Source organism: Meriones unguiculatus, chromosome 5 (genome assembly GCF_030254825.1).
Source record: "Meriones unguiculatus strain TT.TT164.6M chromosome 5, Bangor_MerUng_6.1, whole genome shotgun sequence".
Lineage (NCBI taxonomy): Eukaryota > Metazoa > Chordata > Mammalia > Rodentia > Muridae > Meriones > Meriones unguiculatus.
This window is the reverse complement of record NC_083353.1, coordinates 121,003,047-121,017,897: the sequence shown is the minus strand read 5'-3', so window position 1 is coordinate 121,017,897 and position 14,851 is coordinate 121,003,047. Positions and strand designations below refer to the sequence as shown.

At 47.9% G+C, this 14,851-nt stretch overlaps 2 protein-coding genes across 3 annotated transcripts in view; one reads left to right on the top strand and one right to left on the bottom strand.

The window, feature by feature from the left end:
* Nucleotides 1-214: 214 nt before the first annotated feature.
* On the top strand, nucleotides 215-7,117 carry Gsg1 (germ cell associated 1). Its single transcript, XM_021634105.2, has 5 exons — nucleotides 215-536; nucleotides 2,308-2,478; nucleotides 3,195-3,347; nucleotides 4,439-4,550; nucleotides 6,741-7,117. The coding sequence occupies exons 1-5, from the start codon at nucleotides 218-220 to the stop codon at nucleotides 7,078-7,080; spliced, it is 1,095 nt and encodes a 364-aa protein (XP_021489780.2). The 5' UTR covers nucleotides 215-217; the 3' UTR covers nucleotides 7,081-7,117.
* Nucleotides 7,118-8,248: 1,131 nt separating this feature from the next.
* Nucleotides 8,249-14,851, bottom strand: part of Fam234b (family with sequence similarity 234 member B) — a 32,868-nt gene continuing 26,265 nt past the window's right edge. For both annotated transcript variants that reach the window (XM_060384308.1, XM_021634103.2), the window contains exons 11-13: nucleotides 12,977-13,094; nucleotides 11,203-11,423; nucleotides 8,249-10,615 (exon numbers count right to left, since the gene is read on the bottom strand). In XM_060384308.1, the coding sequence (XP_060240291.1) occupies nucleotides 10,610-10,615; nucleotides 11,203-11,423; nucleotides 12,977-13,094 (345 nt within the window). In that variant the 3' untranslated portion in view covers nucleotides 8,249-10,609. The remainder of the gene's footprint in view (nucleotides 10,616-11,202; nucleotides 11,424-12,976; nucleotides 13,095-14,851) is intronic.

The following is a 14,851-nucleotide window of genomic DNA, read 5'->3' as shown; positions in this document are numbered from 1 at the left end:
AGAGACACACAGGGTCCAATTTAAATGTACACTTCACTCCAGTGCTTGCTCCTGGCCACAAGGAAGCATGGATTCCACAGCGCTCCTGGAGAAAGCGCTCAAGTGGCAGGCTTTGCTCATCAGTGTTGAAGGGAAGAGGAGTGGAACCTCGAGGCCCTGAGAGCATGCTCTCCAGCTCTGTTTCTTCCCCCACCCCACCCCCGCTTGTGTGTTGCAGATGGAGCTCCAGAAGGGTTCCTCTGTCCAACGGACATTCGTTTCTGCCATCCTCAGCCTGCTATCACTCGGCCTCTCCGCAGCATCCCTGCTCAGCAGCGAATGGTTTGTGGGCACACAGAAGGTGCCCAAGCCCCTGTGCGGGCAAAGTCTGGCAGCCAAGTGCTTTGGCATGCCGATGTCCTTGGATGGGGGCATCACCAACACATCAGCCCAGGCGGTGGTACAATACACCTGGGAGACTGGGGATGACCGCTTCTCCTTCCTTACCTTCCGAAGTGGCATGTGGCTATCCTGTGAGGAAACCATGGAAGAACCAGGTAACCCCCTCACCAGCTGCACAACTTGATTTGCTTTTTCAATGACGTTCTTATTTGTATGGCATGTGGGTACGTATGGGGGGTGGAGGGTTGGCACATGCAGTGGACACATGTAAGAGGACAATGTGCAGGAATCCGTTTTCTCCTGCCAGCATGTGGGATCAAACTCAAGCAGGCAGTCTTGGTAAGCATGCAGTGAGCCACCTCACCTGCCTTTAAAAAGACAAATTGTTTATTGAGACATTAGCTTACTCCATAGCCCAGGCTGCCCTAGAGCTCACTACGTAGATCTGGCTGACCTAGATTTTGCCACAATCCTCCTGCCTTGGCTTCTTGAGAACCGATATGAGACACTACGCCAGGCTAAAGCAGGGAATCTTGGAATCTTATGCAGGCAAAGAAACCCCATTAGGCCCAAGAAGAGTCAGAGCAGTCCACACTTTCCCAAACCCTGATGGGCCTCATGCCCAGACCCTACTCCCTACCATCTCTTCTTCGTGGCCCCTTTTAACAGAGTCAGAAACCCCTGAAGCTCTTCAGCTCCTCCAGCTTCTGCAGACCTGGTTTAACAAAGCATTGGCTCTGAGGCGCTTAGACCGATCACATTAAATCATTACAGTCTTCCTTCTAGGGAGCTACGGCTGCTGCTTAGAAACAGCCTTAGCCCTGTCCAGCTGGATCCTTGCATGAGCAACTTCATTTCTGTAGGCCTTGATATTCCTGTTAGATGAAGGGGCTGAGGCAGGTCACTTCTAAAGTCCCCTTCCCTTTCTGGCTAAGGATTAAAAGGTAAAGGGAAACTACAGTGGCACTCCTATAGAACCAGCAGGTGAGGCTGAGGCAGGAGGATGGGAAAGGCCTGAGCTACATAGTGAGTTCAAGAGCATATTGAACTAGCTTAGTGAGACCACGGTCTTGAAAAACCGGAAGTTGGAGATGTAGTGCTGTGTGGTTGAGTGGTTAGCATGTGCAAGCCTTGTGTTGGGTTCCCAGGATCTCCAAATGGATTCGACATGGAAAATAGATAGACAGAAAGATAGATTAGACAGACAGACAGACAGACAGATAGATAGACAGACAGATAGATAGATGCGAACAGATGCTTCCAAGTCTCTGCCCACATAATAAAAACACCGTTCACATCAGTCAGTGTGTATGCCTTAGATTAGACACCTACACCCTGCCCTCCACCTCCTCCTCTTCCCCACTCAGAATGTTTAAAAGTTCCGCTGAAACCTGAGGAGAAGACGTGGTGATGATGTATTTTCTAAAACCTGGGATCATGTTCAACTTGATATTGAAATTCCACAAAGTGGGCTAAGGGGGAAAGACATGGAAGAGAAATAAAAATGGGGTGTGATAAGAGATAGGGAGATAGAGACAGAGGAGAGGGAGCACAGATGCATATTATCTGTAGCCTTGTCACGTAACACTGGCAAAGAGTTCTGCAAAGAGTTTAGAGCCAATTTGGTCCAGTAGCCAAAAAACAAAAAAACTTGTTAACATGAAGACAGGACGTTGAAACTCTGACCTAAGAAGCTGCTCTCAGGAAAGCCTTGTCTTCATCATCAGAGACGAAGGCCAGAATGGATGCCTCAGTCATCAGTGCGTCCACTCTCATTTTTTTCAAAATGGGACATCAACTGAATGCCTGGCGCCAGGAGCCCATCAGGGGCTGTGGCAGAATGGAGCGCGGTTAGGTGTCAGGCGGGACGTCTCTACTCCACAGCTCCAGGAATCTCCTTAGGACACGCCCCATTGTGTGTTGTAGGGGAGAAATGCCGAAGCTTCCTTGAACTCACACCACCAGCCGAGAGAGGTGAGAAAGGACTACTGGAATTTGCCGCGTTGCAAGGCTCATGTCACCCCGCTCTCCGATTTGGAGGGGAGTGGTTAATGGAGAAGGCTTCCCTCCTCCACCTCCCCTTGGGGCCTGTGGCAAGTACGTGTTCCTAATGGTAGACCTGGGCCTCTCTGGATCTAAACTGCACTTCTACCTGCTTTCTCTACTTCAGAGCCCCAAGGGCTGACAGGAATCCCCCCCTAAAGCTGCCCCTCATGCATATGCGGGAATGTAGCCCACAAATCAAAAAGCAGCCAGCACCCCTTTCCCTCCCTGTCTTGTGGGTGTTGGGGGGAGAAGGGATGTGGCTTTGGGTTTTGTTTCCTTGAGATAGGGTCTCTTTGGAGTGGGCTAGCCTTGAGAAGTCACTCTCTTTCCTGCCTCTACCATCCTGTTAGTGAGATTACAGCTAAGTGCCACCCTGTCCACCTTGTCCATGAGAGGTCCGGAAAATAAAAACCTATGCCCAGATTAAAGAGAAAATAAAAACCTATGCCCAGATTAAAGAGAAAATAAAAACCTATGCCCAGATTAAAGAGAAAATAAAAACGTATGCCCAGATTAAAGAGAAAAACAAGAATGATGATTAGCAGGGGGCTTAAGAAAATGGAGTGATCTCTTTCACAATGAAGCTTAGCTGTGATCACAGCCCTTCACGTGCACAGTGATACGGGTTCTCCATGGACACCAGGCTCTAGTTTCAGCTTTGTCTCTCTCCTGTCTGTCTCGGGCCTCTGACTTCCAGTGGGCAATTGTGTCCACAGTGGTAACTAACTGTCTATCTGGGTGGGGTTTCTTTTCCTGGCTTCTCGCAGACGTCCTCTGGTTCTCCCTGGGAGCCCAAATTACCTACATCGGACTTGAATTCATCAGCTTCCTCCTGCTACTAACGGATCTGCTGCTCTCCAGTAACCCTGGCTGTGGGCTCAAGCTAAGCGCCTTTGCAGCCGTGTCCTTGGTCCTGTCAGGTGAGTGGCCATGGAATGGCAAAGGGTGCTTCCTCTTGGGACGCCTTTAAGTGTTTTCTTTTGTTGTTTTGCTCATTCTGTGAGACAGGGGCCCCCAGGCCTTCCTAGGTAGGCTAGATTAGACAGACTATACATAACTCACACATGGCTGGCTGGCGTGGAGCTTCTGAGGGCGGGATTAAAGGTGTTACAGTATCATGACCTGGCTCACAGGGGTCCCTTTGAAGTACCACCTTCAAGGCTAGGATCTTTGTCCTTGAAAGGAACCTGAGGGTAGGAGCTAGGGAGATGGCTCAGTGTGTAAAACCTTTTGCTGATCTTCAGCACCCACATATAAAGCCATGTTATAGCCACATGTACCTGGAACCCCAGCTCTGAGCATGGGAGTTTCAGACAGGAGCATTGCTAAGGCTGGCCTGGCCAGCTAGCCCAGGCAAAAAGTAGCAGGCTCTACATTCAGCAAGAGACCATGTCTCAGGGAATAAGATGGAAAACAGTAGAGGAAAATCTGAAGACTCCTGTGAACATGCACAGGTACTTGCACACACTCATGCATACATGCATACAACCACATACAGAGGCACACATACAGAGGCAGGCAGCAGAGGATAGTGTGCAGGCATTTCACTTTAAATTGAAGTAAGGTGTGAAACTGTACTTTCTTTGTGCGTGCTCTTATTTCTAGGTTCCTTTATTTGTCAGCTTTCTCAACATGTGAAACCTTTGGCTGGGTTTAGTTTTCAACTGGAATATATAGCTTTTCCACGCTGCCACTGCTGGAAAAATTTCAAGTAAAATAAAATTTACAAGCGCGTACATACTCGCACGGTGAAGACCAAAGGGTAGGAAAAAGTCAAAATGAGCAATAGGCATGAAAGACTGACTGGGATTTTGCCACAGATGGGGTAATCATTGTTAATCATACAAGGAGACACATCTAGCATAAATCAGTCTCCCCGGAAACGTGATGGCAGTCATGGCTGCCCTGACACTGATTGACTCTGATGCCAATAGAGAGATGGCTCACAAGGCTCTGCTCTCTCCCTCTCTTTCCCCCTCTCTCCCTCTCTCTCTCCCTTTCTCTCCCACAGGCCTTCTGGGGATGGTGGCTCACATGCTGTTTTCACAAGTGTTCCAGGCAACTACCAACTTAGGCCCGGAGGACTGGAGACCACATTCTTGGAATTACGGCTGGGCTTTCTAGTAAGTCATCCTTATTCCCTAAGCCTTCACAGCCCAACTCCAGCCGCCCTGCACAGGAGTTTCTGCACTCAGCTGGATGTACCTCCCTATGTCCTCTCCTTCCTCCAGTCAAATGTAGGGCTGGATGGGGGACACATCTACACCCCCTCTCCTACCTTCAGAGAGTACACAGAACATCCTTCTCTCTTGCTTTGAGGATGCTGCCTGGCCCAGCAGCATCTGCTCAGCCACTACAGTATTTTCTTCTTTGTCTGACACTGTCCTTGAGCAGCAAGGCTGATTTTACGTGGCTACAGGAACGATGCTACACGTTCTATATTTTACGGTTCAGGATATCAGAAAAAGATAATAGTTATTATCTTAAATTTTGGATTAAGTTTTATATATGCTCCATTGATGATCCTTCACTCAAAGCTCTTGCATCCCTTCTATTCTCCCTCCAAGAGTTTCAATTTCTACTGAACCTGCTTGAAATACCACTGAACAGCGTCAGCTGTCACCACCTCAACCCATACAACAGGATGGTTTAAAGTTACAGGCACAGTAAGAGCCTCAACCAACACCAACCCCAGTTTCCTGGCACACCACCTTCTACATTCTAACCTTAAAAACAAAGAACTTGATCCTTTTAAGTTTCCTTTGAGGTGCTGTCTCTCATGTACCCCGAGCTTCAGCCAAGGCTGGCCTTGAACTCCTGCCTCCTCTGCTTCCCAAGTTCTGGGATTACAGTTCTGTAGCAACTTCAACACATTCAAGCTGAGTATCACCTTTCCTTGGAGCCCCTCCTGCCTTCAGGAGCGCTTCCTTACTCTTCCTGAGTAAACCTGCATTAATGCTGCTTAAAAAAAGAATAAAGTTTCTTCCTGGAGGAATATAGGAGCATTCCCTACTCACCGCAAAGCTAACACCTGGATTCACATGAACGGATTCAGAGAAGTTCTGAGGGCCTTAGTGTGGGCTTTTCCACACCTGATCCTATCCATTTCCTCACACTGCAGTACACGCTCTGAGGCCGAGGACTCCAGCCACCAGCCCCACGGGCAGCTTTGCTAGTTTCCCAGTCAGGCTTCATTTGTTGCCCATTTTCAAACTTTCTTGGCATTGGAACGGTAGGGCTGGGTTGGTGAGATGGCTCAGGGGGTGAAGCAACTGCCATGGAAGGGTAAGGATCTGAGTTCAAACCCCTAAGAGTCATGTTGAAGACAGACATAATTGCCATGTCTATAATCCCAGCACGATGAGGAAGATGGGAGGCAGAGAGACAGGAGAATTCCTGGAAGCCCATAGGCCAGTTAGCTTGTGTGCTCAGTGGGACACAACAAAAGTGATGCTGCCTCAAACGAGATAAGGACTGATCCAGAAGGCTGTACAAACACATACACACACACACAGACAACTTTGGGGCTCAGGCTACAAGTCCCATGGGAAAGATCAAATGGATTCTACTCCTGTCTGGGGCAACAAAAAGGAACCTGCAGGACTGCCCTGGGCCTGGCTTTCAGCAGCCTTTGGCCTCCAGGCAGCCCTCCTAACCTCATAAAATCTTCCATTTTCCTGGGCTTCCCATAAGGGCAGGGAGATTTAGCAGTTTGGTTTCCGAGGCCTTTAGGAATGTGTTTGATGCCTTTCCCTATGGTGCTTTCTTCTTTCTCCGACCCACCCAGCTTCCAGTAGCATCCAGCTTCCACTATAAACTACCCTGTGCCAAGAACCACAGTTTTCCTAAGAATCAAATTCCGCTAGAGCAGAGTGTGATGGCTTCAGAGACTTTTGTGACTCTCAAAAGGCTCAACCTTGGGGACAGTTAAGTTCAAAGCAATGTCAGGCAGAAGAGGAAGGGTTGCTCCAGCATCAGGGTGAGGGGACCTCTGGGCATTGCGTTAGATCCTGCCCACCACATAGAACAGAGCCAGTGGTCTGGGGGTCTGGGAGATCTTACAGGAGTATACCACACAAGAGGCATAAAGCACATGGCAGTGACAACTCAGAATTAAATGCACTGGAATGCCGCCTGTTTCCTCTTTGACTGAGGCAGATGTTCTCCAGTCTAAGTCCTTTACAGCAGCTTGGTAGAAGGCTCAAGTTCCTAAGTCCTCCTAAAGACAGCGCCTGGTCTGTGGCAGAACCGATGGTCCTTTTGTATCCATAAAGTCAGACTCTTTACTATCCCTTCTTTGTGTTTGTCTCTAGCGCGGCCTGCATCTCCTTCACCTGCTGCATGGCGTCGGCCGTCACCACCTTCAACACATACACGAGGATGGTGCTGGAGTTCCAGTGCAGGCACAGCAAGAGCTTTAATGCCAACCCCAGCTGCCTGGCACGTCACCACCGCTGTTTCCTTCCCCAGCTGACATGCGCAGCCCACTCAGGGGAACCTTTGACCAGCTGCCATCAGTACCCTAACCGTCCCATCCGCTCCGTCTCCGAAGGTATCGACCTCTATTCAGTGCTACAAGACAAGGAATTTCAACAAGGGACCAGCCAGGAGCTAAAAGAAGTGGCTGGGTCATCTGTAGAAGAGCAGTTTTAGGAGTTAAGTGGGTTTGGGGAGCAGGCTAAACCCTACCATACGCATTTGCTTATTATCAACATCTGCTTAAGCAAAGACGTCTCTTGAGCCTTGTTTTTAGAAGCTAAGCATAATCGAGCCTTCGGTCGTCTCCAGAAGCGGAAGGATGGCTCTGCCTCCTTTCCCGTAACACTGCTTTAGTCCATACCATATAGTCTCGTATATCCAGAACTCCCTTCTCTTCACTGATTGCGTTAGGCAAGTTCTAGACTATACAATGCAGATAAAAAGGCAAGTGAAATACAGCTCCTACCTTTAAGGGTCTGATAAAGCTGGTCACACGTCTGGAACTTGAGGAGACACAGCTAAGCAGATTGCCGGTGGCTTATCTAGGATGCACTGGGATTTTGTCTGGTAGTCACACACAGGAAGAGGGAAACACTGAAGGCACCTTGCATACTTGTGTCTTCAATCCTCGTGTCCGCCAGCAAAGTTTGGTTAAATGGCCTGGTGAGGGAACTGGAAAGAAGGCTCAGTGGTTAAGAGCACTGGCTGCTCTTTCAGAGGACCTGCATTTGAGATTCTGCACCCAGCATGCATAGGGGCACACAGCTGTCCCCTAACTCCAGCTCCAGGGGCTCTCCCACCCTCTCCTGGCCGCCACAGGTACTGCACACACACAGTGCACAGACAGGCAGGCCAACCGCCCATACACACAAAATAAATCTCAAAACAGCTTTTCAAAAATAGGCTGATTAAATGGCTCAGTGCATGAAGTGCCTCCTGCACAAATGTGACAGACTCCAAAGCTCTCTTCTAGCATCTGCACACATGCCATGGTCCACCCAATAATAATAAAACTTTAAAAATAGAAACGTTATTAAATAGGACCCTAAGAGGCGCAGCAAGGTAGTGTGACATATGAATGTTTTTATCGCCTATAGGGTCATGCTCATTTGGGAGGCTAGAAATGGCCTCCCAAGTTCCCAGAGCAGGAGACTCATACAGGGGCTTCTCCCAGTAATGAGACTGGGTAGATATTCCTCTCTGGATACTCACTTGCTCATTCATCTCAGAAGCTGGCCCTTCTGTTTCCTCCACAAACGGTGCCCGCCATCTAGTTCACTTTTTCTTCCACAAGGGAAGTAACCATCTTGTTTAGCGGAAGAATGAGAAGGGCACACGTGTGTATTCCCATACACAGCATTTATTTGTTCTATAACAGTTCACATTTTAAACGGTGCTTTCTGGCAACAGGTCCACTGGCTCCTCAACACGGGTAACGTGGACAGCAGTTCACATTCCTTGGGGTTGTTTGTTATCACCACACCACATGTTTGGGGGCTGGTGTGGATATTGTGCCGGGCAGAGGGGGAGGGCTTGGAGAGGAGAGGAGAGGGGAGGCGAGAGGGGGGTTGGAGGGAGGAGGGAGGGCCACCCCCTTGCATTGCAGAAGACATTACTTCAAGTAGTGGTCAGGTTGGTTTTTTGGGCCACCCCACACTGAGCACTTCCTATCCTGGGTATCTGGATGAGTTGTTGCCTGCAAGGAGGTAGGGGGGGAGTTTAGGGAGGCATTTGACAGGAGGCCAGCACTCACACTGGCCAGATGAAGCTGTCTCAACCCTTAGCTACCATTCTGTACTAGCTGTAACAGGAAATAAGCCTAGGATTTCCATTGCTTTTAGCAAGGAAGTGATTCACTCTTCTAGTAAGGACAAATTAGGGTGTTATTTACCAAAACACCAAGGAGAATCAGTGACACTATTTAGCTTTCTCTCATAGAAGACTCAACCGGCATAAATAGCTTCCAGCCCAAGCAACACCACCCAAACAGGGCTCCATTAAGCATCTTTGGATCTTATCCTTCCCACACTGGCTGTCTTCTCCAAGAAAAACATCAGCACTGCAGAGAACACACTGCATCTACAGGGGCTGGACCAGGCTATAGGTCCACCACCCATTTGACAAGTTGGTCCACTATAAATTGGTCCTAAGAAGTCTTTAATCCAAACTAGACTCCTAAGCCTTTTATTAGCAGAAATTCAACTTACTAGAAATGAACCTAGAATCATCTTCAGACTCTAAGGTATCCTACTCATTGCTTACCCTTCCAAAGTCAACCTGGTCCCATACAACTTCCAAAAATGCTTTTTGCGTCTTATGGCAGAGGTGCCAACAAGGCTGGTGTGGCCAATCTGTAGGAAGTACTGAGTACTAACTTCTGTTACCCATAACACCTATTGTCAGCAATTCATAGAGAACCCCTTCAATCTAGAAGCTAGTTTTCTGGGATCTCTTTACTTACACAAGCTAAAAAGATACAAGTCCAACTGAGGAGAGAATCTAGTTTTCACTCAAGAAGAGATGTATTTTCATTGGCCTCCAGAACACATGGCATATCAGACAATGACACAGACATTTGGAAGATTCAAAGAGGTCACATATTTACATAGAAGGGGGAAGAAAAGGATGGGGATAATTCTAAAGAACTTGATCATTATAAAAAGTTACAGTATTTACATCAGAATATAATGCTTCGAAGAACACAGGGCAGAGTGGTTGCATACTGGACCCAAGAAGCAAAAGTCCAGAAACAGATCCCTGAATAGAAGAGGAAGCGGGGGAAGAGAAGATGCAGATGCCCCAGAGAAGACTCAGAGCAAGAGAGTGGAGCTGCAGCAGGACAAGGCCATGGGACTAACCCTTAAGTTGAGGACAACATGCATGCAAACCCTTCTATCATTACTGTAGAACCCAAGATCATAGCTTCAGAGCCTTCAAAAGCTCATAGGGCATGACATAAGGACCTGGGCAGAGGAGCCATGGAAACTCTTTCTCTTGCTCCCTTTGTGATAGAAACACATTTGTTCTCATGACCGGTGTTCTCACTTAACACCGGTGGAGAGTTGAGACATAAAGATGAAAAGACTGGATAACTAGCTCCATCTTAACTTCCAGTGTTTCTCACTGCTGTCTAGAGTTGAGAAGGAACCCACAGTACAGGCGGAGGGAATACAGGACAGTGGTGTGTGACCCTCAGGGTCAGAGGCAGGCCATCCATACACTTCAAGATGGTTGAATCAGATGAAGTTCACAAGGACAAGAAATGGAATCCCTGAAGCTTGGGGCATATCACAAAAAAAAATTGTTACGACGCTAGAGACACACAAAGACACAGACACACATGTGCACATACACACACACACAAACATGGGGCCTAATGCAAAACAACATATATCCTGCTTTGTAGGCCACTGGATTTCCCAGCAAGGGTTTATAAATTAGAGGTTCAAAAAAATAACAGCTATAAGATTCACATTTCCAAACTATCCACACAGAGTTCCCAGGAGAAGGGGGTTAGTGCAGGGATGGGAAGGTCGTGATATAGCCCAGCCAAGCAGATCGGCTGCACCACACAGCTCCAACACAATGCCCACGTGCTCTCCCAAGTGTTGCATGACCCTCGGGTCATCTTCTCTCCAGAGAACTGACACAGCAGTTGCGAGCCACTCCATACGGTCCTTCTGAGTCTGAAGACTCCATTGCACTAGATCTGTGGGGAAATGACCATTATTGCCCTCTTTAAGTGGAATTTCCAAAGAAATGAAAACTCTAAAGGTCAGCTGTTTCATTTCCCAGCCCTGTAGGTTACCTCCAACAAAAGTTTGTGAGCCCCAGGGACTGTGCCCTTCTAGTAATAAGCTCTTCAACCTTGAACTTTGCCTGTAGCTGCATGGATGTTAACATCCTTGGTCCCTACCTAGAGAATGCCAGAAAGATCTAGCCCCCTCCAGTCATTAGGATGGTTAAAAAAAACCATGATCCCACATCTTAAATGCCTGACAACCCACACAGAAGAAAACTGCAGCTGTCCACTGATCACTAAACATGTCGGGACATGTGTGGGCTTCCAGAATAGATGTAATACAAAAATTTAAAAAGTAATTAGCCACACTGGGCATGGTGGCACACACCTGTAATCCCAGAACTCAGGGATACAAAGGCAGGCAGATCTCTCTGAGTTTCAGACCAGACTCTGGTCTACAAAGCGAGCCCAGGACAGCCAAGGCTGTCTTAAAAAAAAAAAAAACCAAAAAAACAACAAAAAAAAAAAGTAATGATATGTCAGAAGCCAGTCACCTGGTAGGGAGAATCAACAAACTTTATCCTAGAGAGGAATCTTCGAAGCTCCCCACGGCCAATTTTAGGAGTGGTCTCCGTCAGCTGGACCATCTGGCCTTCCATGAGTGCCCAGCGCAGGCTAAGCTTACTGACCACCAGGGAGGTGGGGTGTCCTTCAGGGCTCATCCCTGTTGTCCTGGTGACATAAAAGGCATCCTTCCAGATGTCATTGATTCCAACTGAGGAATGACAACAACAAGAAGCAGTTAGCAACAGAGGAGTGGCCAGCAGTGAAGTATCACCACCTGGATTCATATTACAGGCATGAGGCCTGCAGCCGACTTCCTGCCTTGTCTTTAAAAACGAAATTAACTGCTGAAAGGATCATGAGATCCTTGTTTCTTTTCCCCATACACCTGCAAAGCTTTATTCACCATCAGGCTCACTGGCACCTTCCTTTAATATGCTGTCACTACACGCCTCAGATTCAGCCAGCTTGCTTCCAATCTCTTGCTGTCAGCTCACCCTGCCCCTTCTTGTCCTCTGTTGCCTCTTTTCTCTCCTCCTCTGCCCTGGAGGTGACTGTGGTGCTTGACTCTGTAAGCTGTGTAGATGACCAGGACACAGTTAATAAGCAGCCTTGATTTGGCTCTGTAGCCAAGGATGAGCCTTTGATTATCCTACCTCTATCTCCCCAGTGCTGGGATCAAACCCCCAGCCTCTTCCTTGCTAGGCAAGCACTCTGCCAATTGCACTGCCTCCTCAGCCGAAGATTCTTATGTACCATTAGTTAAATGGTCCCTGGACAGTGTTTTATGCAAATGTTGCAAGCCAGCTCATTTATATCTCTCACATGATTTTGCAAGCTGGCACCCACCTACTCCCCAGCCAGTTGACAGCTTGCAAATTCCAGATCAGCTTTCCTCTCCCATGATGCCCAGGATACAGAGAGCTACAGCACTGTTCAGCTTAAGGCAAAGTGCTGTAAGGAACAAGTCCACAAGAGGCAAGAGAGTGTGGAGAGGCATGAAACGGCTTAGTATAGTGGTACACACTATAATCAAGCACTTGGGAGGTAAAGGCAGGAGGGTCGGGGGTTCAAGGCCATCTGTAGCTATATTTGAGGTCAGCCAGGGCTATATCAGACCTGTCTAACTATCCCCTCCCCAGCTGAAAAAGAAAAAGACACAAGGGAGAGATGGCTAGACTGGTGCCCTTACCCACCCACTCAAGCCCAGCAGAGGGAAGAGGCTGAGTTCCATGGCTTCGGGCTCCTGAATGAAGCATCTCTAGTATGTGCTCTCAAGCTTGTTTTGTAGTATTACTTAGACAGGTGCACAACAAAGATGAGTAGCTCCAAATGTTCTGAGTGGTCAGGTTATGGGTAATATTTCTCCTTGTTTAGTTTTTCTGTCAAGTTCAATTTCTATGCAATGTGCTTAGTATTCACAGAAGTAATAGACAAATCAATGTCCTGAAAGAAACAGCTCTCCTTCCATCACACCCCACACAGTTAGCTTCCAGTCCTGGCATGTGGCACACAGTTGAGGCTCCATCATCACCCCTGGGGTCCTCCTGGAATGGGGGTACACTTTCCCCTCAGCACATTCAGAGAATATGCATTCTCACGCTAGAAGCCTGGCTCTATAATTCCAAGGAATCTCTCCAGCAATGCCCTGGTTCCAGGGACACCGAGGGAAATGATACTACTACCTCTTGAAAAGTCCTTCCCCATCCCTTGGTGGACAAAGGTCTCACACAGCCAGGGCACTCTGACATCATAGGGACTCACCCTCTGAAGCTGTCACTATGCCAGTGGTGTTGCTCAGGTCCAGGAGGATAGAGGGGAAGGCTGGGTGCAGGAGGTAAAGGTGGTAAAGGCCTGGAGGCTCGGCTCCTGGGCTCTCATCCTGGCAACAGTCACAAAAAAGGAGAGCACAGGTGACTACATCTCCCACAGGTAACACCGTTAGGGGAAAGGAGCAGAGCAGACAGTTTCGGTCCGCCCTCTCCTGATCCCATTCACAGGGACACAGGATCTTACAGAACTCAAAGCACAGATTCACCCATCATGCTAAACCATTATCTACAGTCAAAATACATAGGGGAGAAAGAAGAGAAGAAGGAAAGGAAGGAGCAGGGGTGAAGAAAGAGGGAAGGAAAAGGAGGAGGAAGGGGAGAAAGAGGGAAGAAGGAGGGAAGAAAGAGGGAAGGAGGATGGTATGAGGAGAAGGAAGAGAGTTGAAGGGGAGGGAGGGAAAGAAAGGAAGAGAACACTTGCAAATATATACAAAAAAGGGGGAGGCTGGGAAGGAAAGCAGAGGGGGAGACAGGAAGAAGGATGGAGACTCCTATCTTCGACCTATGGCAGTGCTGGGATTCTCATTCATTGGTACAGCAAGTAAGGCTGTGTAGAGAAGCTATTTCTGAACAGTAGCCATATATATTTCCTTGCATCGATATCAAAACCAACTGCAAGGGGTTGAGCTATAACTCCGTGGTAGTGCTTGCCCAGCATGTATAAAGCCCTGGGTTTGACACCAAGGTGAAGCATCAAGCTAAATATCAGAAAAACCCCTACCAGTCCCTCAGAGAAACAGGCTGATTAAACAGAAGAAAATCACCAACTGCAAATTAGAAACTGCTAAGATCTGAGTTTCGAGTCTCTAAATTCCAGCAGAAGGAGAAAGACCCACAAGGAGACTTTTATCAACGTGCCTTCTGAGTGGGGTTGGACTGTGGTTAAAGTAGAGAGACTGTTGGCCCTGCCTCCGTGGGCTCAGTATGAGAAACAGCCTACTTGAGAGGAGAAGCGGGGCATCCTTACTCCCTTCATGAGGAAGAGGAAGCCATCTCCACATGTCCACATATGGAGGGACAGACTTTAGGCTCAACTAACATGACATGAAAAACGAACAACACTTTCCTCAAACCTGCAGAATGAAGCCCAAAAATTCTTAGCAAAAAAGTTAAGGATTTTCAATCCAGTTGTCATGATGCAAGCCTTTAATCCCAGCACTAGGGAAACAGAGGCAGACAGACCACTGAGTTCAAGGTCAGCATGATCTACATGGTAAGTTCCATGATAGCCAGGCTATGTAGAGAGACCCCATCTCAAAAACAAGACAAAACAAAACAAAAACAAACAAAAAAACCAAAACGCTAAAGTGTTTTACCTTACTTTCTCTAAACTCCAACTGCACTTATTTGCTCCCTACCCCTGTGCTTTAAGAAACTTCTGATGACATTTTCAATCCACACACACTTCCTTTTGGTTCCTTAAAAAGCCACTGCCAATCACATTACTTCCTCCTCCACACTGCCTAACCAACCATCTCCACCCCCCTTCTACACAAACAGCTTCTCACCCTCAGCCCATCCAGCCTCTTTCATGACACGCTCTCTAGTCACGCTTGGCAAAATCAGTAACTTCCTTCTTTTGTTCACATACCTATTTATTTTGTGCCCATGTGTGTAGGGCATGTGTCCACGGTGTGCATGTAGAGGTCGGGAGAAAACTGGATGGAGTGAGGGGATGACAGGCGACCCCTCTTACCATAGGTCCCAGGGATCAAACTCAGGTTGTCAGCCTTGTAGGCAAGCAGCTTACTGACAAGGGCATCTTACCATGTCAGCCCTGTCGACAGCCCTCTCCTTCCACACTCAC

What these genes read in the sequence shown, in the direction of transcription:
- Gsg1 (XM_021634105.2), top strand. Translation starts at nt 218, where the DNA reads ATGGAGCTCCAGAAGGGTTCCTCTGTCCAACGGACATTCGTTTCTGCC. An exon ending in CGTGTCCTTGGTCCTGTCAG is followed by an intron (nt 3,348 to 4,438) that starts GTGAGTGGCCAT and finishes TCTCTCCCACAG; the next exon opens with GCCTTCTGGGGATGGTGGCT. An exon ending in AATTACGGCTGGGCTTTCTA is followed by an intron (nt 4,551 to 6,740) that starts GTAAGTCATCCT and finishes GTTTGTCTCTAG; the next exon opens with CGCGGCCTGCATCTCCTTCA.